At 47.9% G+C, this 21,942-nt stretch overlaps 10 protein-coding genes across 10 annotated transcripts; 4 read left to right on the forward strand and 6 right to left on the reverse strand.

The window, feature by feature from the left end:
- Positions 1-292: 292 nt before the first annotated feature.
- On the forward strand, positions 293-1,567 carry FIESC28_01871 (uncharacterized protein; the record flags this gene model as incomplete). Its single annotated transcript, XM_031156021.1, has 1 exon — positions 293-1,567. The coding sequence occupies one exon, from the start codon at positions 293-295 to the stop codon at positions 1,565-1,567; it is 1,275 nt and encodes a 424-aa protein (XP_031019853.1).
- A 275-nt stretch (positions 1,568-1,842) lies between these two features.
- FIESC28_01872 (uncharacterized protein) lies at positions 1,843-2,618 on the reverse strand (the record flags this gene model as incomplete). Its single annotated transcript, XM_031156022.1, has 2 exons — positions 1,843-2,058; positions 2,109-2,618. 2 exons carry the CDS (start codon positions 2,616-2,618, stop codon positions 1,843-1,845), a joined length of 726 nt encoding a protein of 241 aa, XP_031019854.1.
- A 1,205-nt stretch (positions 2,619-3,823) lies between these two features.
- On the reverse strand, positions 3,824-6,184 carry FIESC28_01873 (uncharacterized protein; the record flags this gene model as incomplete). Its single annotated transcript, XM_031156023.1, has 5 exons — positions 3,824-4,108; positions 4,162-4,719; positions 4,777-4,800; positions 4,879-5,692; positions 5,742-6,184. The coding sequence occupies 5 exons, from the start codon at positions 6,182-6,184 to the stop codon at positions 3,824-3,826; spliced, it is 2,124 nt and encodes a 707-aa protein (XP_031019855.1).
- A 527-nt stretch (positions 6,185-6,711) lies between these two features.
- FIESC28_01874 (uncharacterized protein) lies at positions 6,712-8,103 on the reverse strand (the record flags this gene model as incomplete). Its single annotated transcript, XM_031156024.1, has 1 exon — positions 6,712-8,103. The coding sequence occupies one exon, from the start codon at positions 8,101-8,103 to the stop codon at positions 6,712-6,714; it is 1,392 nt and encodes a 463-aa protein (XP_031019856.1).
- A 1,313-nt stretch (positions 8,104-9,416) lies between these two features.
- On the forward strand, positions 9,417-10,963 carry FIESC28_01875 (uncharacterized protein; the record flags this gene model as incomplete). The annotated part of the gene is made up of 3 exons (XM_031156025.1): positions 9,417-10,488; positions 10,535-10,755; positions 10,805-10,963. 3 exons carry the CDS (start codon positions 9,417-9,419, stop codon positions 10,961-10,963), a joined length of 1,452 nt encoding a protein of 483 aa, XP_031019857.1.
- Positions 10,964-11,247: 284 nt separating this feature from the next.
- On the reverse strand, positions 11,248-13,572 carry FIESC28_01876 (uncharacterized protein; the record flags this gene model as incomplete). The annotated part of the gene is made up of 3 exons (XM_031156026.1): positions 11,248-12,790; positions 12,841-13,447; positions 13,491-13,572. 3 exons carry the CDS (start codon positions 13,570-13,572, stop codon positions 11,248-11,250), a joined length of 2,232 nt encoding a protein of 743 aa, XP_031019858.1.
- Positions 13,573-14,199: 627 nt separating this feature from the next.
- On the forward strand, positions 14,200-15,558 carry FIESC28_01877 (uncharacterized protein; the record flags this gene model as incomplete). Its single annotated transcript, XM_031156027.1, has 1 exon — positions 14,200-15,558. The coding sequence occupies one exon, from the start codon at positions 14,200-14,202 to the stop codon at positions 15,556-15,558; it is 1,359 nt and encodes a 452-aa protein (XP_031019859.1).
- A 59-nt stretch (positions 15,559-15,617) lies between these two features.
- FIESC28_01878 (uncharacterized protein) lies at positions 15,618-17,493 on the reverse strand (the record flags this gene model as incomplete). The annotated part of the gene is made up of 2 exons (XM_031156028.1): positions 15,618-17,315; positions 17,401-17,493. 2 exons carry the CDS (start codon positions 17,491-17,493, stop codon positions 15,618-15,620), a joined length of 1,791 nt encoding a protein of 596 aa, XP_031019860.1.
- A 1,549-nt stretch (positions 17,494-19,042) lies between these two features.
- Positions 19,043-20,228, forward strand: FIESC28_01879 (uncharacterized protein; the record flags this gene model as incomplete). Its single annotated transcript, XM_031156029.1, has 2 exons — positions 19,043-19,571; positions 19,630-20,228. The coding sequence occupies 2 exons, from the start codon at positions 19,043-19,045 to the stop codon at positions 20,226-20,228; spliced, it is 1,128 nt and encodes a 375-aa protein (XP_031019861.1).
- A 107-nt stretch (positions 20,229-20,335) lies between these two features.
- FIESC28_01880 (uncharacterized protein) lies at positions 20,336-21,799 on the reverse strand (the record flags this gene model as incomplete). The annotated part of the gene is made up of 1 exon (XM_031156030.1): positions 20,336-21,799. One exon carries the CDS (start codon positions 21,797-21,799, stop codon positions 20,336-20,338), a length of 1,464 nt encoding a protein of 487 aa, XP_031019862.1.
- Between the last annotated feature and the right edge of the window lie 143 nt (positions 21,800-21,942).

The raw sequence follows: 21,942 nt of genomic DNA on the forward strand, positions 1-21,942 counted from the left end.
GACTAGCCTTTCCAATAGTGCTGTGGGTCACCCTAATCTAGACCATCACAATCGACTTGACAGAAATAAACACTCACTATAAGTGCAAGACCCTGGGGTTGGCTGACGAGCGATTTTGTACCAGGAGTCTCACTAGTTCAACATCAGGCCGGAAATATGGATTAAGCTGAAATGCGTGAGCGGTCGAGAACATTGAATACCAGCTGGCTTTTCCTATATATCGATATATAGAAGTTGGTAACCCGGCTTACGGTATGGTATGACTCTACTCTGCTCCTCACATTCTTACACAATGGTGGCACTGAAATCCCTTCTCCTGCTCTGTACTCTGGGCATCCAGGTCGGGGCTACTGATCCGACACATGTGCTATGTGAGACTAAGCTTGGCACCGCCTCCATCGCATCAAATCGTATCCCTACCGCTACTTCTACAGTCGTTGAGAAGCTCACAGTAGTGAAGAAAGTCATCCGCAAGGTCAATGTCGTGGTGGTTCCAAGACCCAAAACTAGTACTGTCCGAAGCACTTCGTGGATTACAACCACAACACTGGCTGATCCTCGAAAACGAACCGCTACTAGCACGTTTATCGGTAAGAACGTCCCAGTCTCATTACTGATTGTAATCTATGCTAATATTTACTTTACTCTACTAGATACTATCACAATCCACAGCACTCGTACTAGCACCTCTGTTACGTCTACGGACTCTTTCACTGTCACGACGAAATATGTAGACCAAACTGTCCCGGCTCCAGCTGGCTTCACCGCAATCCTCAATGACCCTCTTTACGAAGCGAGGCGCAGGATGAGGGCTCTGAATAACGATCAAGAGGTCGAGGATATCCCCGATATCGCTGCAGTTATGTATCCACAGCGCGTGGACTGTACTAAGAAGAAGCCTTCAACTTCAACAACGACCACCACTACCATCATCCAGGGTCCCAGAACTACCGTCAAGGCAGTCACAAAGACACACTTCTCTACTGTTGTCTCAATCACTACAAGTACTGAGTATCCGCCTGATGTGGAAACTACTGTCACCGTTACTACCTATCCAGTCACCACCGTCTGGGGCGAGACTACCACAGTATCTACTGTCACCAATACAGGCAAGTCCTTAGCACGCCTCATCTTAGTTAACCATAATAACAGCTTTCTCCTAGTTACGGTCGAGTCGCAGATTCCTATGGAGACAGTTTATCTTGCATGCAAAAATGACAATATTCTCCGCACGGCCAACAATGGCGGCCGGGTAGTAGCATGGACAGACGTTTCTGCTGCCGACAACGCTCCTACTGACATCGGTGCCGGTTACACTGCTTCCGAATGTTGCGCTGAATGCCAGAAGCGACCCTTCTGTCGTATTAGTCTACTCGACACTGCAGATACCAAGTGCTACCTTTATCTCACTGGCACAGCAGATCGTTGCTCCAACGGACAACAGCCCTCTTTTGGTAGATACTTAACGAGTAACAATTCCCCAGCGCAGCCTCAGTGGATTTACAGTAACGGGCCGTGTGGTCAGTTGAGGAACGGTGGGGACAGGCAGTCAATTCAGAATACTTGAGCATGGATTCTGTAGTGCACATACCAGATAAGTAATCTTACTTAAATTATTTTGTTCAGTCGCTTTCCCTTTATTTACGTCTTGTTTTCTTGCTGCTGAATACATTAGAGTATATAACAGTAGGTTAAATAATGTCTTGTTCATGAAGTTTTTATTTTAATAACAAGTACAGTTATTCTTTGTTCATAAAGTAGGAAGTGTTGAAGTTCACCGAGTACGCAATAATAGAGCTGGGATGGCTCTCTTTTCCCATACATGAACAATGGCGGCAACTTTTAGGCCGCTCCAACAGTAGCCTTGATAAAAGTTTGGAACTCATCCATGTTCCTTGTCTGAACATAAACCGAACCAGGACCTGTAAAGCGGCACACCAAACCCTCACCAGTCTTTAAACTGGTCATAGCTCCTCCGCCCGCTTTTTCAATGGCGTAGTTGCAGTTCCAGGCTACGAGATGGCCGTTATCCACAACGTGCTCCTCACCGGGTTGTAGCTGCAACAAAGTCAGTAACAGAATGTCGGTCAAATGTCCGGGGCTCTTACGTCCAGTCGGTCAACGGCACCAAAGCTAGTCAGCCACATGATACCCTGTCCCTCAACACGAAAGACAAAGAGGTCCTCGCCAGAGAACAATGCCTTTCCGATACCTTGGGTTTCCCTCTTTTTGGTCACTTCGGAGGTGCTAGCGAGGAAGGCATCTCTACCAATAGTCCAAGACGTGCGACCATCAACTGGCAACGTGATGATGTCTCCAAAGAGAGTCGGACCGAGCGCTACACGACCTGGTCCGGCATACAGCGACTCATATAGGTTTCCACCAGTGAAGAGTTTGCCGAACGAGAACTTGGATTTGCCGGATAGTTCAACAGTGCCTGACATGTGAATCATGGCACCTGACTTGGAGCGCACGGTGGTACCCGGTTGAAGGTCGATGTTGAGTATGGCGTTGGTATCGCGGTGGGCGATATTGAAGCTTCCGCCTTGAAAGGCGCCTCTGTCATTCTGAGAACCCATAGCTTGTTGATGATGGTCATATCCTTGCTGGTGAGCCATGGTGTAGATGATGAGCTAAAGGAACTTGTATATCAATGATCAAAAGTCACTCGGGGTAAAGGGCTTTGAAGGTGAAGATGAGAAAGTAATCAGACTAAGACCCAAGTAGTTCCTTCACAGCTTTATATACCTGTCTCATCCAAGAATTGGACAGGTAATTCCTGGAGGAGCAGCACATGTAGCCCCCGCTTACTTTAACAATCTCATGTTCACTAGCCCCATTTAGGTGTCATCAATCGCTAGCACACTTCTTTAAACATGAATCTGCCTAACCCTATCTTCATTGGGTAATAGCTGAACTTAAGAAGGTTTTCGACAGGGGTAACTGCCGAATAAACAGCCTTATGGTCAGCCATAACTTCGCTTACGTGCATGTGACAAGTTTCGAGATAGGGTAAAAATAACATAAGCGGGTGAATTGATTGGCAAATAAGCATAGGTAGTCGTGTTGAAGGATGAGTGACAGAACGTCAATGCTTTTATACGGCCCGATGACTTTCGTGCTCAGGCCATCCAACACCTTGGATTATCACATGAGTTTTAGTAAATTCCCGAGGTAAAACGCATGACTTGCAATATAACACTCAAGTAGCAGATTTTCCGCAAGCTTATATAGATTCATCCCAGACTCCATTGCTCTGACGGTGGTTCGTTATCTCATCTCGATTGGTATGGACCTGGCGTCCAGTCCGTATTTGAATTACCGAGTCGAAACTGCAGGGACGAAATGCTGGTAATATAACGATGATAGCTCAACTCGGCGTTGACCATGTGAGCAGCTCTCTTTCTAGTCTCCTCAGTCATTGAAGCCCAAAGGAGCATCTGGGACTCGACAGTAAACGCCATAGAGAACAACGATGGTTTCGCTTTACTATTGGCACGCCACTGCACCTCACAAATGTAAGAGCCTATAAATCCAAGAGTAAATACGGCATACTTTCTCGTCTCCGTGGAGATCTTACCCTTATCTGTCTCGGTTTTGACCCTTCAAATTATTTTTGGGAAAAAAGGAACTTTGAGTGTTAGCTTGGCCTGCTGTTGAGTGGATCTGGTGAAGTTAGATGCTCGCTGCGGCTTGTCGTAAACTTCCTCACAAAAGAGGAGAATATTCTGAAAAGGGTATGCTCGATACTGTCGGTTTCATTAGTGAAACGGTGTGCCCAGTTCTATATTTTTTCTTACTGGAGACGTGCTGGCCCCGATAGTTACGACAACAAAGTGTGTATGATCAAGTCACCAAAATCGCTGGGGCGAAGACCTTTCCAGTTCCACATGCGTTCATCCAAATCGCTCACAACCTCTCCGTCCTCGTCCGGGGATAACCCTTTCCGCCACGAATTTACACTTTGAAGCCTCATGACTCCAGTGTTTCCATGAGACTCTGAGTCCTCACGGAATGTGATCGCTTCATTGATTTTGATGGAGGCCTTCCGGACATGTGATAGCGCGTAAGTAATGTCTTCGCGCTGATCGGCGGACATCGGAAGGATCTAGTGTCTTTGTCAGCTTATATTGGAGCGATAGTTATGAAACCAGTCCTTACCGTATGTAGGAAATGGGTATAGACAGAAGCCCGATCCGTAATAAGCGGTAGAATAGTTAAGCACTTGGTCAACAGCGTCTTCGTCGGATCCTTATCTGTACCTCGTCTGGAAGAGATGAGAGATCGTATCTCGGCTTTAATACTCAGTTCATTCATGATGAACACCGTTTCCGTTTCAATGTTTTGTAGCCAGAATCCAAATACCGATGCCCATCTTCGCTCAGACTCTATTATAAATAGGTTTCTTTCCATTCTGATGAGCAGGTCAATGTGGATATCCGCGAGCTGTCTGACCCTTCCAAAGGTTCCGTTAATATCTTCATTTTCTCCCCATACGAGATCGCCGGTTAGTCGTGTTTTGATTTGGACGAGTTCTTCCATCTTTTGGGCAAAGCTTTGTTGGTCGAATGCGACCTTTATTAGGCTCTCTGAGCAAGGTAAGGGAGCCACGAAGGGACCTATACTTTCCTCCGCCAGATCCAGATCCAGATGACTCCAATAATTCACGATGCTTTCAGCTCTCAGCTTCTCGATGACAAGTGAAAGTGTCGAGAGAACCTAAGTAGGGGTCAGTAGACGATTCTTTGTATATGCTTTAATTGACCTGCACCGTACTTTCAAAAACCCGTAGTGGTCTCCCTGAATAAGATCCAGTATAGTAAATAATCTATGTATAGGTACGTTTAGTTTAGTGCAACAATACTTAAGAAACCACACAGTGATTATTTTCTTGGATTTCGGTGAAAGATGATCTTTTGGATCCGGAGAACTATTATTCCATCGTTGGAGAGGAACATCGATCTGCGGGTTCAGCGCTCGAACGAGAATCACCAGTGGTGATGCTTGGCCAAGGACTTCCCAGAGGTGATGGAATGAGTCGGTTGGGGAAATCACTTGATCAAAAAACATTTTCATTCCAGGAATCTGTAGCATTTTGGCCTTTAGAATGTCGCATTTGACGAGGAGAGGGTGCCCTTGCACAACTCTTGGTATGTCTCGAGGCATGGGTGTATCTTTGACGCAGTCGCTGTCTCGAGGTTTCCACTTCATCGAGGTGGCTTGTCCAAAGTGGTAGTGATGAGCATTCGTGATATCGTGAGGGAAAACGGGCAATCCAATAACCGAGATGAGTGAAATGTCACCCAAACTTAGACCCGAGAAAACAGACCAGGCATTGGATCTCGTTATAGAGCTTCTGTAGGAGAAATCCATCGTATCTCGTTGTGCGCGACGGTACACCCTCGATGACTCTAGATCATCCTCAAAGTCGGATTTGGGTAGGCCGCTGTTGGTATTGATGCTGAGTGGTGATTTTGGTGGATTCGGTGGTGCAGGTTCTTGTTCTTGAAGTTGACTAGAAAGCCGCCCGGATAGTGATAAAATACTCCGCCGCTGTGTTACAATCGTCTGAGCTTCGAGGGCATCTTCTAAACTCATCAGTCTATGGGATAGAGAGTGATTCGTTTCGAGCAGGACTTTGACGTTATTGGCCAGTTGTTCCTGGTGTTCTGCCGCCGATCGATCGGAGTCACTGTGAAGTCAGCAAGCTAGTCATATACCAAGTACTTCAAACCACATACCTTTTTAAGATCATCAACACCAAAGTCATTGAGCTCTTGAAACTTTGCAGTCTCAGTATCAGTGTGTTGAGGGAGCCTTCCTTGCGTGCCCACTGCAAACGCGCCCATATTGGTATTTTTTCCTCTCTCTCGTCCTTAGCTGGCAGCGACTTAAGTTCACTCTGCAGTTCCGAGAATAAGAGCACACCATCGGTCAGGATTGTAACGACCTGGTTGACTCCGATCAACGCAGCGTACTGTGCTTTCACAGATGCGAAGTTTGTAGTAAGGCTCTGGAGTCCTTGCAAAATCACCTGAGTACTCTGTATTTCCGAGAAGACATGGGCGGCTACCTGCGGGGTTTCTTTGGCCGCCGATACATAAGGGCTGAGAAACTTGGCTGCCTCGACAGTAATTGAAATGAGGCCTGCGATTGATGCTGCGATACTCAATGGGTCGGCCATTTTGCAAGGTTGAAAGAGGGAAATTGCAGTTGGGAAATTGCAATCAAGAACAAGGTAATTGAGACAGCCTGGTTGCCTTGAACATTGAGGCAGTGTTGGGCTGACAAGCCTCTTAGCCAATCAGCTGCGGCAATCACCATGAGTTGTTCCTGCTGATTTGACCCCTGGCAAAATTGGGAGGCGACAACAATTGTCCAATGAGGCCTGCATACAACCATTGTACCTTCCAGAACCTGAATAAAGACGGCAAGAGCAATCAACAGATTAAGTTTCATCATCGTTAAATTCATTTCTAAACCTCGCCAAACACCCAGCGCCAGCTACTTTATCGTTTCCATCATCACCAAATTTTATGTAAAACCAACAGGAATCCACCAAGATCTATTGTCAGCGACCGATTGCAGTTCCTATCAAGGCACACGAGGTATAAATTCCCGACTGTACTCGACAGCTGCAGATATAACATCCAGCAAGCCATTTCCTTCAAAAAGTCTCCTCACCAGAGTTTTTGAGGAATACGCCCCTAGTCACCATTCATCGCTCTTATTAACGGTGTGACATCCAATTCCTCCGATGAAATCTCTCGCTTCGCCTTCTGTTTCGACGACCTTGAGCTTCTTGCCTGCGCGTGCTGTGTCGATAGTCAAGACTCCTGAGGGGTCGATGACGACGATGGTTCTTCCGTCGAGAAGAAGACGGGTAATATCGGCTTGAATAATTCGTTGAGCGACGGCGTTGAATGAAAAGACGTCGCGGAAGGAAAAGACAATGGCGCATGCGTGACGGCTGCTTCCACAACCGGGGTCATCGGGGTTTAAGGGACCGAGGACTCGTGTGATCTCGCGTGTGAGGCGCTCCGATCCTGCGAAGCGAACAACACCGCGTAGGCTAAAGATAAGAATTTCTTTGTTGCAGTTTGAATGGTGGGGTTCGTTCTCGCCTGCAACGATGGTAGCGACAGATGTACGGACAGTTGCTTGGGCGATTTGGCTAACGTCCATCATGTGAAGACCCATGTCGCTTGATAACTGCTCGCATATAGCTACACCTCGTACACTGTTTCCTCGGCTATCGAGTTTGGGTGAGAAGACAGCAATACCCATTTGACCAGGCAGAGCGCCAATGATACCACCAGCGACACCACTCTTGGCTGGGATACCAATTCTTGAGAGCCAGTCGCCCGCAGCATCGTACATACCGCATGTGCTCATGACGGAGAGAATCTGTCGGACACTGTCTTGGGGAATGATTCTGTCTCCAGATTTGGGGTGAATTCCTGCGTTGCAGAGGGTCGCTGCCATGGTGGCCAAGTCGCGGACATTAACGTTGATGGCGCATTGGCGAATGTATCCTTTGACAATCTGCGCCGCATCGCCGGTGATAATTCCTGCTGCCTTGAGCATGTATCCGATTCCCATGTTTCGATCAGCTCCTCTCAACTCGGCTTCGTAAACTTCTTCGCAGACGTGCAATTGTCGACCAGCCAATAGTGAAAGCGCGTCAAGAATACGTTTCGACCTTTGCTCCGCAGTCCAGTCGGGTCCTCCGATGAGAGAATGGGCCGTGATAGCTCCGGCGTTGATCATGGGGTTCATGGGTCTGTTGCTGCCGCGTTCCAGGGATAAGCTGTTGAACGCGTCGCCGGAAGGCTCCACACCGATCTTCTCCAACACCTTATCAAGGCCTGCATCTTCGATGGCGAGCGCGTAGACAAAAGCCTTGGAGATGGATTGAATGGAGAATTCAATATCGTCGTCGCCAGCTGAGTATATTTCGCCGTCTACCATAGCCAAGGCCACCGCTACTTTGGATGTGTCTGCCTTGGCCAGGGTCTCGATGTAACTGGCAGGCTTGCCACCCTCAATAGGACGTGCATTTTCCAGCACTTGGTTCAGGTAATCAGGGATAGGGGATTTCATAACTTGATCACAGAGTAGAAATTGAAATTGGCGTACTTTTATTTGTCTCTATGGAAGAAAACGACAAAAAGTGCTGTGCTAGCAGGATTCTTTTGAATATTTTTCGAGGGCACAAGAAAAATGTCGTCAGCCAAGGTAACGACTAATTTTTACATAATGGCTCGTCCAATGGTGGCATCGGAATGAACTAGGCCAGTGACCCACAGTCAAGCTCTGACAGCGTCGTGTGAGACAATAGGGTAGATGATGTTGTCATTTGTCATACAATCGGCGAATAATGCTCACGGGGCCGACAAAGACTTTAGGGCTTGTGGTAGAGTAGTATTCTTTTTGATAATATTTATAATTGAGTTTAATTTAAGGAGAGATGAGTTGTTGGGTTGTTGAGTCTCGAACAAAGTAGGATGATTTGAATGTCTATGGTAGGATGAGTTACGACGACTTCCGAGTTCGGACCTCATGCAACTATCAAGGTGATTACCCCAGGGCAATTTGAACTAGAGTAAACATCATCTCTTTGTTGAACATTATCCTGGACTGTCTATTCTTGAATTGAGACCATATTTACAGCAGAACAATAGTGATGTTCTTGATAGTAAACAGCATCTTCATGTGAAACCACCATGAAACTCTTATCGATAAGCAACATCGTGCGCGACTGATTGGTTCAACGCGCCACTAGTCGACGCGTCTCACCGATCGGCTCCACAGACTCTGGAATTCCTCCCTTGCACGAGACGAAAAAGCACGGAACACGACTGCATTTCTAGCGGCATTTTCGTGAGGGGTTGGTCAGTTTGTTTGTGCCATAAACTCACGCTAGAGCCATTCCACATACCTCTGAAGAACTCGCTTTAACCATATCGGTATGCTTGAGCCAGAGTCTGTGCTTGATCATTCAAGTCTCCGCAAGCCATGGATGAACTCTAGAGCGATGGGTGGATCCTGAATGTGAAGGTATCGTGGTTGCGAACTGTATCAATTCCGCCTGCGCGATGCCTCCTCACGGACTGCATTCTATCATTTTATCCGTAGCTACCAGACCCCTGCTCGACACGGCAGAACGCGTTCAAAAACAAGCTTTATTTTGACTCTCGATCCTTGCCAAGTCCCCTGTCAAGTGTCTCACCCGAGCGCAATCATTGGATGACGTGCGCCACCACCGCAAACACCAGAGCAGGTTATTACGATCCCAACCCCTTAGGCACTTTTCTGAACTCTTTTCCACTTCATCTCTTGACATTTTCTTGTGTATCATATAGTCAAACTCTCGTGATAGTTTGTTCGATCGCCACCCTTCGACGTCAACCACAATGGCTAGCAACATCCTGCCAGGCCATCATCATGGGCACAACAGCTCTGGTCACAATGAATCAACCCCGCTTCTGCCACACATCGCACACGAGGGCGAAAGTGGCAGAAGTGGCTTCCATCCGCGTCATTTTCTTGCTGTGCTCTGGCGAAGCTCGTGCACGGCGTCTATGTGGGTGAACGTTCTGTGGCCGTTTGTTCCGGTTGCCATCATCCTCCAGTTCTTCCCTGGAATGCATTTGTGGAAGTTTGCTACCGCCTACATCGCTGTGATCCCAACGGCCAATCTATTGGGTTTTGCTGGTCAGGAGTTTGCAAGGAAGATGCCCAAGGTGGCTGGTATACTCATCGAGACGACATTTGGATCTATTATTGAGATTATTCTGTTCATCGTTCTGCTGGCGAAGCATAAGAACCAGACTTCTGAGGATAACGGGGATGAAGGAAACCTTATTCCTATCATCCAGGCCGCAATCCTCGGCAGTATTTTGACCAACCTCCTGCTCTGTCTCGGCCTCTGCTTCTTCGTTGGCGGTCTCAAGCAAGCCAGTCAGAAATTTCACGCCATTGTGTCAGAAGTCGGTACCGGTCTGCTGTTGGTCGCCGCCTTTGGCCTTCTCATTCCAAGCGCGTTCTACTCTGCTCTCAAAGCCGAGGTCGTACCCGACTTTCCCGGCTTCAAAGTGTTGCACGAAAAGTTCACAGAGGACAAGCTGCAGGAAGATGTCGTCCGCATCAGCCAAGCAACCTCAGTCGCACTGATTGTTGCGTTCTTCTTGTACATCTGGTACCAGGCGAGCAGCCAGCACAGCATCTTCGATGAGGTCATTGAAATGGATGAGCATCGGGATGCTGATCGTGAGGCGGATATGGAGAAGCCCAAGTTTACCATGACGGAGACGGTCATTGCTCTTCTGATTGCTTTGGTGTTTGTCACTGCGCTGCTTATCTTCCTTGTTGAGAAGATTGAGCATGTTGTTGAGAGCGGCGTGCCTGATCAGTTCTTGGGTCTTATTCTTTTGCCTTTCGTTGAGAAGGCGGCCGAACACTTGACAGCTATCGATGAGGCCTATGGTAAGTTCCTGTCTTCAAGAAAAAAGAATTCTGCTAACAAAGTCAGATGGTGTCATTAATGTTGCTCTGTATCACTGCTTGGGACCTTCCATCCAGACCGCTCTCTTCAATGGCCCACTCGTGGTTCTCGTTGGTTGGGCCATTGGAAAGCCAATGGACCTCAATTTCGAGATTTTCATGATCGTCTTGCTTGTGTTGTCTATTCTGGTTGTTGGAAACTTCCTTCGTGATGGCGAGTCCAACTGGCTCGAAGGTGCTCTTCTAGTGGTAAGTAAAACCCAAGTCCAATATATGTTCTGTGAGGCTGATGAATTAGGTCATCTACGCGATTATCGCCATTGCCTGCTGGTACTACCCCAACCCTGATGTTGCCACCTCAAACGGTATGGAAGGCTCAGAGATGGTCAATGTGACGATGAGCGTTGATACACTCCGTCAGTTGCAGCAGCTCCTGAACGCGCATCTACCTCTCTAGATGCATACTATTGATTCAAGGATGTGACTCAGATGAGAAGAGAGACTATCTGAAGGCAGCTAAACTGGGTGAACGGTCCTCGGAGAGAATGGTACTTAGAGCGCCGGCTATTCGGCTAGTTTGTATTAGTGTGTATGATTTGGTGGCTGTTGCAGTTAGCACAATTGTGTGTATGCAAACGCTTCACGTTGTTGCTTGGGACAGGTAATCAGAAGAAATATATAAAAAGAATAATTAATCATATCATATGCCGTGGACATCATATCATGCCATAATCCATTAAATCACTGCTTCTCAAAGATCAAAACTTGACTATCAATATCCCCTTGGAATCGCAACTGAACACCAAGGTTCATAAGCGTCGATCCAGAAACAGTCTGGTTACCATTCAAGACATATTTGGCATCCGAATCCAAACCCTGCAGACGGAACCAAGGCCAAGAGAAGTTGATGGTAGCACGAGTTTGGAAGGCGAACAAGACAACCTGCTTGCCGTCTTCGGAGATGAACTGTCCAGCTGGGTATCTGGTGTCTTCAGGAAGAGCTAGTCGGTAAAAGTCTCCTTTGATGACGATGGGATTGATCTTTTCAGACAGCTCAATCAGAGCGGGCATTTGTTCACGCTCGTCTTCTGACAAATCGCTGGGATCGAGTTCAACACCGAAGGAACCGCCCATCATGGCAACGTGGGCTCGGAATTCGACCGACGTGTTACGGCTAGTGAGCTGGTTGGGGACGTGTGAGATGTGGGCTCCCATTGAAGATGGAGGATAGGCGAGGGAAGTGCCGAATTGAATAGAGATACGCTCGATGGCATCTGTGTCGTCGGAGGTCCAAATTTGTGGGAACCAGTGAAGAATGCCTGGGTCGAAGCGACCACCTCCTGAAGCGCATCCTTCCCAAAGAACGTCAGGGAAACGGGTGGTCAAAGTCTCAAGAACGTGATACAGGCCTAGCATGTATTTGTAGTTGAGAGTTTGATCGGGGGTCTCGTGGATACCACGGTTGTTATCCCACTTGACGTATGAGATAGGTGACTCGCGCAAAATCTTGGAGACGGACTCAATAACAAATTCTTGAACTTCTGGCAGAGCAAGGTTGAGAACCAACTGCCAGCGTGTTTCGGTTCGGGGATAGTTTCCCGAGTGAATGGCCCAATCAGGGTGAGCGTCGTACAAGTCGGACTTGGGACTGACCATTTCAGGCTCGAACCAGATACCAAACTTGAGCTTTTCGGAGGAATTGGCAACTTCATACTGACCAACATCCTCAACAAGAGGAGTGAGTCCCTCAGGGAAGCGAGATTTGTCCGGTTGCCAATCACCAAGACCAAGCCTGTCGATAGTTCGAGCATACTTGTTACCGAACCAACCATCATCCATGACAAAAAGTTTGATACCAAGGTCAGCAGTTTCCTTGGCAATCTTGGTAATGGCAGTCTCATTGATATCAAACATCAAACCCTCCCAGCTGTTGAGAAGTGCAGGTCTGGTTTCTTCAGCAAACTTGCTCTTCATCAGGTGCTTCCTGTAAAGGCGATGGAACTGTCTCGACATGCCGCCTACACCCTTGCTCGAGAAGATGGACACCACTTCAGGGGTAGTGAATGTTTGACCAGGCTTGAGAGGCCACGAAAAGTCGATAGGGTTGACGCCGAGCAGAGCACGGGTGAGACCTTGGGAACTCTTCTCGACGTCCACTGCAAATGAACCGGTATATACGAGTGAGAAGCCCCAGGCTTCACCTTGCGATTCAGTGGTGTCGGGCGAAACGAGAGCCAGGAAGGGGTTGTGGAGATGCGAAGAGTACCCAGTTGAACTTTGGAAGCTGCGGTATCTGTTAGTATATTGGGCCATTGGAATGTTCAAACGGCTTACCCCTGGGTTCCATAGTCAACCTTGCGACGCACTCGCATACCCTCGCGGGACCAGTCACCACGAATCTCAATGAGATCCAAATCCTCTTGCCGAAAGTCAACACTCCAACTAGAAACCTTCTTCAGATTAATAGTCGTGTTTCCCTTGTTAGTAATATTCACGCTCCTGACAATGGCGTCGTATTTCGGAAAGATAGAATATGTCAAGTCCGCAGCAATAGAGCTGTAGTTGTCGTACATGTGCACAACAAGACTCGAAACATCGTCGGATTCTCCGAATGTGGCGGGAAGACCAGGTAACCCGGGCTTTCCCTGCACAAGGTCGTGAGACTTGTATCTAAAGTCGGTGACTGTAGTGCCGCTAGCTTGTTGGATCTGGAAAGCTGGGATTCGGAAGTCCCCTCTTCCATGGTCGGGGAATTCTCGTCGGACTCGACCGATGAGATTGACCCAGCCTTGAATGGGACCGACTTCTGCTGTGATGGTATCTTCTGCCACAGGACCGCCGTAGTGGTCGTTGATTAAGTCGCCTGTAGTGTTGTCGACGTGAAAACGGTATGAGACATTATCTCCATTGAGAGCGAAGGACGTCCCATCGACAACAATTGCTGCAATTATTAGCTTTGAAGGGTTTGAGGTTAAGAAACTTACGATCTGAACTCTGGGCTAGAGTGAGGGACTGGCTGAGCACCACCGCAGCCGCAGCAATACGCTTAGACGTAAGCATAACCATCTTGTCTCTTGTCTACCGTGAAAGGCTTGAACAAAGATGAAGAAAACCAAGTTCGAGTCGAGGGAACCCAAACTCTTAAATCATGCCCTCCTCCCATTGACCGAGATCAGCAAAAACTTAGTTGTAAGGTTAAATGCACACAGCAAGTAACATCGCGGTATGTCGGGCCGATCATTATTTGGAGAAAACTGGGCATTCTGTGGAGGAGACATGACTTTCGGTGACCTTTGACTCCCGAGCAATACTCCTTTCAGTCAAGATCGACACTTTTCGTGCGGAGGATCAGCCCAGATTCTCCAGGTTTGGAGTTTAGCCAGTGTTGGTCATGACGTCGTTCCGAGGCGCGCGAATGAGAACGATCAATTGATGAGGGGAAAGGTATCGTTGTATCTCCATTACAGTGCAAACGAGATGGAGGTGCATGAGAGAATTATTGGGAATATTCGATGTTCAGTCAAAGATCATGATCGAGACATTGACGTAGGTCTACAGCGGGTCAATGATCTTCCGTCGGATGTCCCGGATGGTTATTGGCCAATGGCTCCGAATAGGCAGTCGATGACAGCGTCTATCAGCTTGAGCACTTTGTGACCTGCCAAATCTTGATCCTGGTTCAATTCGGCCAACATGATCCTCAATAATGTAATTCTGCCTTTGCAGGACGAATCGAAACAATGGGATATACAAGTAGATGGTGGAAAGGTATCATCCATGAAGCCGTCCACCGATGTATCGCCAAACCCTAGCATTCTGCTCCCCTCTCTCTGTCATCCTCATATCCATCTCGATAAACCATACCTCCTAACATGTAACCACTCCTCCTCGGAATCTCATCCAGACTACTCGGATCTCGTCCCAAAAACAGGCAGTTTCGCCGAAGCTCTATCCAACACAGCTGAAGCAAAGAAACGCTACACCCCAGAAGATTTGTACCTTCGAGGATCCCAACTCTTGGCCACAAGCTACACTCAAGGTGTCTCAAGCTTGAGAGCCTTCGCCGAGATTGACCATGTCACGAAGCTGCAAACTCTCAAGACAGCAGTCGATCTGAGCAAGGAATTTGAAGGGTTCGTTGATCTGCAGATTTGTGCTTTTGCACAGGATCCCATCTTTTCGACTGAGCATGGCGATGAAAATCGAAAAGTTCTACAGAAAGCTCTGGATGAGCCTTATAGCGAGATCGAGGTTCTTGGAACAACGCCTTATGTGGAAGAGAATAAAGAAATGTCCAAGAAAAACATTCGGTGGGCGATTCAGATGGCCCGAAAATACGGTTTGCATCTGGACTTTCATATCGAGTTCAACTTAAATCAAGAGGGCGACGTTATGGAATACTTCAACTACATCATCGATCAACTTGTTGAAAGCGACTGGCCTACACATACCGACACCAAAACTGTCGTTCTTGGACACGCGACAAGATTAACACTGGCTTCCAATGAACAATTCGCGGCGCTCTCCCGTAGGATCCGAGAAACAGAATTGCCAATCTACTTTGTCGGACTGCCTACCAGCGATGTGTTCATGATGGGCAGGCCAGCTTCCGACCGTGTTGAAGAGCAGCCGAGACCACTTGATCGTCAATGTGGTACTCTGAATGTACCCAAGATGATCCAAGAGTACGGACTCAATGCCTGTCTGTCTGTGAACAATGTTGGCAATGCTTTTACTCCATATGGTACAGGAGACCCTCTGGGAGTAGCGAGTTTGGGGGTTGGGCTTTTTCATGCTGGTAGGATTGAGGATGCCAAACTGCTTTATGAAGCGGTCAGTACTCGTGCAGAGGAAGCGATCGGCCTTGAAGCTTATTCCTATGTTAGAGAGCGAAAGCCTTTACGATCTATGCTCTTGTTCAAAAACGAAGAGGATATGGAGATACAATCGCCACAAGGTAAGATGATAAAGGTTCCAGCTAGACCAAGGTTATCTATCAAGGACATTGTTTGGGATCCGCCAGAGACAAAGCTTAGAAGACTTATTCCTTAAAACGTGTATTATTTTATCGTGTACTACATAAATTATTAGTCTAATAACTACTTTGTCTCTTACGCCTTGCACAGCGCTCCATTTGATCTCTCCACCCAATCCTCCGACCCAACACAGGTGGGACAGTAAAATAAATGCGAAGGATCATACTTGTTCTTCGCATTCAAATGCTTGTCATACATACTCCCGTAAAAAGACTTCTTGTAGTCAGGATCATTACGGTCACCCTCATTCATATAACCGCCAGTGTTGGGAGCGAGCTTCTTAGCCGCAGCACCCTTGGTGAAAGTAACTGCGTCGTTGGCCGCCTTGCGTTCAGCGGGAGATGCAGTCTTGGAGATACTGGTGCTGGACACGATGACGTAGGACGACTTTCTCCACGCCGGGTGAAGACCACTAGATTTGTCGGCAGCATCCTGAAAGACTTGGCCGCCTGAAACGAAGAGAATCACGTTGGCGTCGAAGCCGTCGGGCTTGCCGCTCATGACTTCAACGGCATCTCGGACGTTGTCATATTTCTCAACACTCTCGCGATCAATGAGTCTTGAGGTGAGAATTGAAGTGTCACCAGTAGGGTCATATAATCCCGACTCGGCATCGTAGAACGACCAGTAATCAGAGTAAGTCGCCCAGCTCTCGTTCATGTAGAGCTTGTCCTTGTACTTGGCCAGGGCCTTGCGCACAGGAGCCCAACCAGCCTCAGCCTCCTTGCGGGTCTTTCCGATCGTCCAGAAACCATGTGTGTATCCAGAAGTGGCATTTCCGACAAAGACAGTGGGAAAGTTACGGAACCAGTATCCATACCCAGAAAAGCCAGCATCGTTGAGATCGGGAAGTTGCTGCAGAAGAACCGACACTGCGTCGAGAAGATCAGCGTTCTTCTCAGTCTTTTCCAAAGGAGCTACTTGGAAGTGATGAGCTGTGACTGTTTTGACATTGGGATGAGCTTTGACGGTGCTGCTCAGGGTAATGGCGTAACCTGGTCCACCACCGCGCATGGCACGGAAGAGGTCGGAGTTTTCGCAATGGTTGACGGTAATGACTTTACCATCAGCCAGCATAACTTCCGCCTCAAGGATTTGGTCAGCTCCGAGACCGTAGTTTCTTGTAGCTGGACCATGACCACCTCCTGATGCCCAACCACCGATAGCTCCAGGAGTGATAGAACCGCCACCGACAACGATGACATTGTTGGCTCGGGCTACTTTGTAGACGTCACGCCACTGGTAATTACCGTCGATCTTGACAGAACTTCCCTTCCAGCCAGACTTTTTGCAGCTGTTCTTAGCTTTGAAAGTCTTCTGGAAGTTGATGGCATTCTTGAACTGATGCAGCCAAAGCTCAAGACCGCCGAAACCGTCAGAGCGGCCGAGAAGGTCGTGACCTGTACCAGTAACAACAAGTCTCAAGTTCTTGGACTTGGCGTACTTGAGAGTACTCTTAATCTGATCTCGCGTAGTGGCGTTAATCGCGTAAACAGGCGATGATCCAAGAGTACATGTGGTTGCCTCTTGTCCAGCGTCGTAGTCAACCGGAGCACACGTGATATTGTATGGATAAGGTCTTCCGATCGGATCCGAGGATTGAAAGTCCTGATCCGACCACATCTTGGTCACATACGCGCATTGCTCCAAGTCCTCGGCAGGACCAGGGTAACACGGTTGAGCGATAGGCTCGGTTTTGATGAGATGACCATCAACCTGCTTATCAAAAGCCTTCCAATCTGAAACGGAAGGCCAGCATTTCTGCCCGGGTATCTAAAGGCGAGTCAGAATACAAAACGTGAAAAGTGACACTTTAAAGTGAAAAATGACGATCAGAATGAGAAGACATCAAACATACGCATTTACAGGAGGAGTCGCGCTTTGACGATTCCTTGGCCAGACTCCCGGCAGGAAGAAGAGCAAGAAAAGGGAAAAGCGTGCCGAGGTGCATCTTGTCAAGCGACGAATGAAGTTGCGTAGTTGCTTCTGCCGCGAGAAAAAGAAAAGAAGGAGTACGTTTTGGATAGAGAGGGATGCAGCTAAGTGGGTGGCCTCTTGATATTTTAATTTATACGAGTAACATTTCTCGTGGGGGCGACATTGTGCAACCAAGACGGATTCCGAGCATAAGAACTAGACTTGATCTTGCAGTAGCTAGAGACATTGAGGCAGGTCATCAATGCATCGGGAATCTCATCTCATCTACTGTTGGTGGCAGAAAATACAGAGACCTTGTTCACCGGAATTCGCTAGACAAGGAATTCATCTTTTCTTTCCTGCAAGACATGGGTATTTGCCCCTGCGTCAACGGTCAGAGACTCCATATCAGATGTAACCTTGGGTCTCTTCTCTGCTTCTCTACAAATTAAAAACGTCGCCAGTTCATGAGGAATGTGACATGTTATTAAAAAGTTTTTGTTTGCTTCATAATCAGGCCATGAATTGAAGGCCAGCAGTTGTTTGCCTTGTAAGATCGAGTTGGTGATGCTTGTTGGTTCTATTGTCGACCTGATCCGGATAGCGCCATCGCCTTTATCGACAGCTGACCTGAAGATCAGCCGCAAGCCTCTTATATCCGAAGAGTTGTTTGCTTCGATTTAAGGTGGCAATCAATACTCAATGCATTTGAACTCTGCGATTGACCTCAATTTAACGTGAAACATGATGTCGTCCGGTTATCTACGCCAAGAAATATCCCGACATGCTACAGACGGCAGGCAAGACTAGCCATCTTCATGATACAATAGAGTCCAGATCGTCACTATCCTTTCGGCCCGGAGCTAGACTTCCCGACTTGGGCAAAGACCCGCCGGGGAACAAAGTTAGCTCTTACATCCATTAAATCCTTTACATCCAAAATATGAGCTGTACCCGTTGGCTACAGGTAACGGTTAGTCTTGAATGGCTTGTCCAATCCAAAATTGATAAGATCTGCAGTGGCACATGCTGTGTCCTTATTCGTGGATAACCCTGGTACAAATCTGGAAAAAGCAAAAAAACGACGCCATGTAACGACTCCCTCAGTTGTCACTTTTGTTTGCCCCAGTCTCTTTGTTTGCGTGCTAGCATTGGTTTGCCTCTTGTCTGCAGTTGTTAATCTTGACCCTCTCAGAGCTGAAAACTGATTTCTTCTCTGCATATACATGGATATGCTTGATACCATCCGCGGCCCCATGTAATGTTTCTCCTATTGTTGGACGTCAATAGAAATTGCATCACTGTAGATATCAGCCACTGAGCTGTTCAAAGTGGAAACTGACCAGTTGCCACTCATGCTGTCCTCGTTTCTTTGTTCGTTGTTCCATCATGCGATTGGTGCTGCACTCGAAGTTTCGCACTGACGCTTTGCTTTTCACAATGGAGCCTTCCTTTTCTTTTAATAACGGTTGATATGATTTATCTTGCATATGTCTGCTGTTATATGAAGCCTGGGTGCTCCCAGTGCTGCATGATCCAAAGCCATTTCGCCAGGTTCCCCGGGCTCACGTCTCACCGCCATCATGTCTGCACCACAACCAGACCCCAACGCTCCGCTGTTTGGAGCAGCCAAAAACGTTGATCGATATGGGCTCGTCGTTATCATCTGGGTATGCTTCGCCATCGCTACCCTCTTTGTGTCACTACGTCTTTTCGTCCGATGGCACCAGAACCGTCGGTTCTTGGCGGATGATTGCTGGATTATCTGGGCTTGGCTATGTGCCTTGACCATGGCTATCGTACAAACAGAGCAGATGCATGCGATGTGGTACATGACGTACCTCCAAGCCGGTCGCATAGCGTTCGATCCGGAGGAGATGGTGAAGCAGCGGTACGAGTTGACCAAGTGGCAGTTTCCCATCATCAAGATGTTTTGGGTTATTCTTTGGTCTGTCAAAGCGAGTTTCCTGGCCATCTTTTATCGTCTTGTCAAGCCCTTTACTGTCATTCGAAGACTGTGGTACTTCGTTTGTTTCTTTACGGCTTCGGCCCTTATTGTCTGCGTCGTTTGCAGCGCACTTACATGCGACCCTCCGTCCGATTACTTCCATGGTAAGTGCTCTCAATTGAACACTCTCCTATCGTGACTATGACTAATATCTGTTGGTAGGCACCTGTGACTCCGATAAAGAAAACTGGCGACAGACCTTCAATATCATCTTCTCCACCACTGTCGACATCGCCAGCGATCTCATGATCATGGCCCTCCCGATCGCCGTCCTACCCTCCCTCCAACTTGACAGAAAGAAGAAGATCGGTCTCGGCATCGTTTTCTCCCTAGGTGTCATCATCATCGCCGTCGCCGTTATCCGTATGTCCCAAGTCATCGTCAAACAACAAGTCGACATCGTGGGCCTAGCAATCTGGGGTGCTGTCGAAACCGCCACTGCCCTCGTTGTCGGGTGTCTGCCAGCCCTCAAAGGCCTATTGTCGCGAAGCATCAAGAAGTACAAAACCTCACGAAGTGGACGATCTGATCCTACAGATTACAGTACCTCTGCCAATCGACGGGGCGTCGGCTCATCCTTGACACCGAAGGATATCACAGGGTCAGACTGTATACCATTGGATGATGTTGATAGGGTTGAGCATCTTGATGGAGGAATCTGCGTGCATAAGACGTTTGATCTTGCGACGGAAAGAGATGATACTTCTTCACGGGGTGAGGATGAAGAGATGGCTATTATTCGGGGGCCTTCCAAGAGGTAGTGTCCCATTGGACGGTAATGTGTAGCATAGACTTTATACCCTTGTTTTCTTTGTATTCGAGACTATTCAATTCATACTATTGAAGTAAACCTTTGCAGTGTGATTGACTACTTAAACTCCCTCCACTGCCTAACAACTTCGTACAGGCTATCATTATGACCAACATTTCCTGGGAAGACAACATAATTCAGCCCCGGCCATTTAGACTCCGGCTCATCGCATCGCCACATCGGAACACCAGGAGCAGCCTGCCCCACGATGAGAGCCCTCTTCATTCTCAACCCCTTAGTCGCCATATCAGACGACGTGATACCTCCCTTGGCAACAATGTATCTCGGCTTCTGCTCCAGGTTCTGAAGGAAAGAGACCAACGCCTTGGCTATTGTTGATCCAATGTCCAGGCTCTCCACCTCATCCTTTCCGACAATAAGCTCTCTGCTCGTCATAACCAACACGTCGTGGCCATTCTTGATCTTTTCAGATGCCAGTTCGATGGCGTTTGCGACGTCTTTCTTGGCCGAGTCATCGGACTTGAGTAGCTCCTTGACGTTGAGCGTAATCGTTGTTAGTTTGTCGCCTGACTTGGTAACCAGAGAGTCCAGCTGTGCAGTGGTCTTGGGGACGTATGATCCTGCAATGATCAGACCACCGACGTCCTTGGATAGACCCAACTGAGAAGCCGACAGAGGAGGTATGGACGAAATTCCGAGGCGTGATGAAACAAAAGCAGCACCTGTGCGGTATAAGAATTTCTTTCCCTGTTGAGAAGCCTTTAGCAGTGCTGTGATGACTACATCCATATCCTCATCGGCCGCGGCGTTAATGACCAGCACGACAGGTGTCTTCTTTCGCTTAGGCAGCTGCATAATCTTCTGGAAAACAGCATCCGGTCCTCCAACCCGAATAGTCTCGAGGTCAATAGAGTCGATATTGCTCTGTGGAATTTGGCCCTTAGACTTTTCCACAACATAATCCCGCAGATTGGAACTCTTATAGCCGAATGTAGCATCCTTGGCAAATGGTGTATCCGCAGCTGGGATCAGATGGTTGCCTTCATGAACGTAATGAATGTCGTTCATGGTGTAACGTCCACCTTGAAGAAAGAAAGGACATAGAATCCAGGCGTCAGAAGGTCCATTAACGTGTTCCACGGCTTCGGGCTCGAGAGGGAAATGACCTCTGAGGATAGAATCACCACGGAGCACAATCTCGTACGGAAGACCAACTTCTTGAGAGGCCGATTTCAGGTTGGTGCATATTTCAAGCATAAGATCACGTGCTTGAGGGGGATGGAGAGCGCGTGAGTTTGTGAGGATGAAGAAGCCATTGCCGGTTCCGACTTGTTTGAAGGCTGAGACGATGGTTGGGACATCCCATACGGTGAGAATCGTGATATCGTGACAGGTTTGGGTACCAGTTGGGTCGTCGTCAAGGATAACTAGCACAGGAGCTGGTGATGATTTGTCCTGAATGGTGGTTTTTGTTTGGGTGCGGAGTTGCTTGTGGGAGGCAGGGACTGGAGGTAACGCTGAGAGAGCCTCGCTCAAGTTGATAACGCCGTCTTGTACCATGTTGCCTGATGAATTGAATTGGCTTGTTTAAAGTGTGTAGGACCACTGGCTATAACAGCATTGGTTGATGTTTATAGGTAGCAATGAAGGTTGAAGTTGTCTTCCGATACTCCAGTTTAGGGTAGCCGCTTCTTGACGGGGTT

Source organism: Fusarium coffeatum (assembly GCF_003316985.1).
Source record: "Fusarium coffeatum strain FIESC_28 chromosome Unknown BRIP53273_contig_42, whole genome shotgun sequence".
Classification (NCBI taxonomy): Eukaryota; Fungi; Ascomycota; class Sordariomycetes; order Hypocreales; family Nectriaceae; genus Fusarium; species Fusarium coffeatum.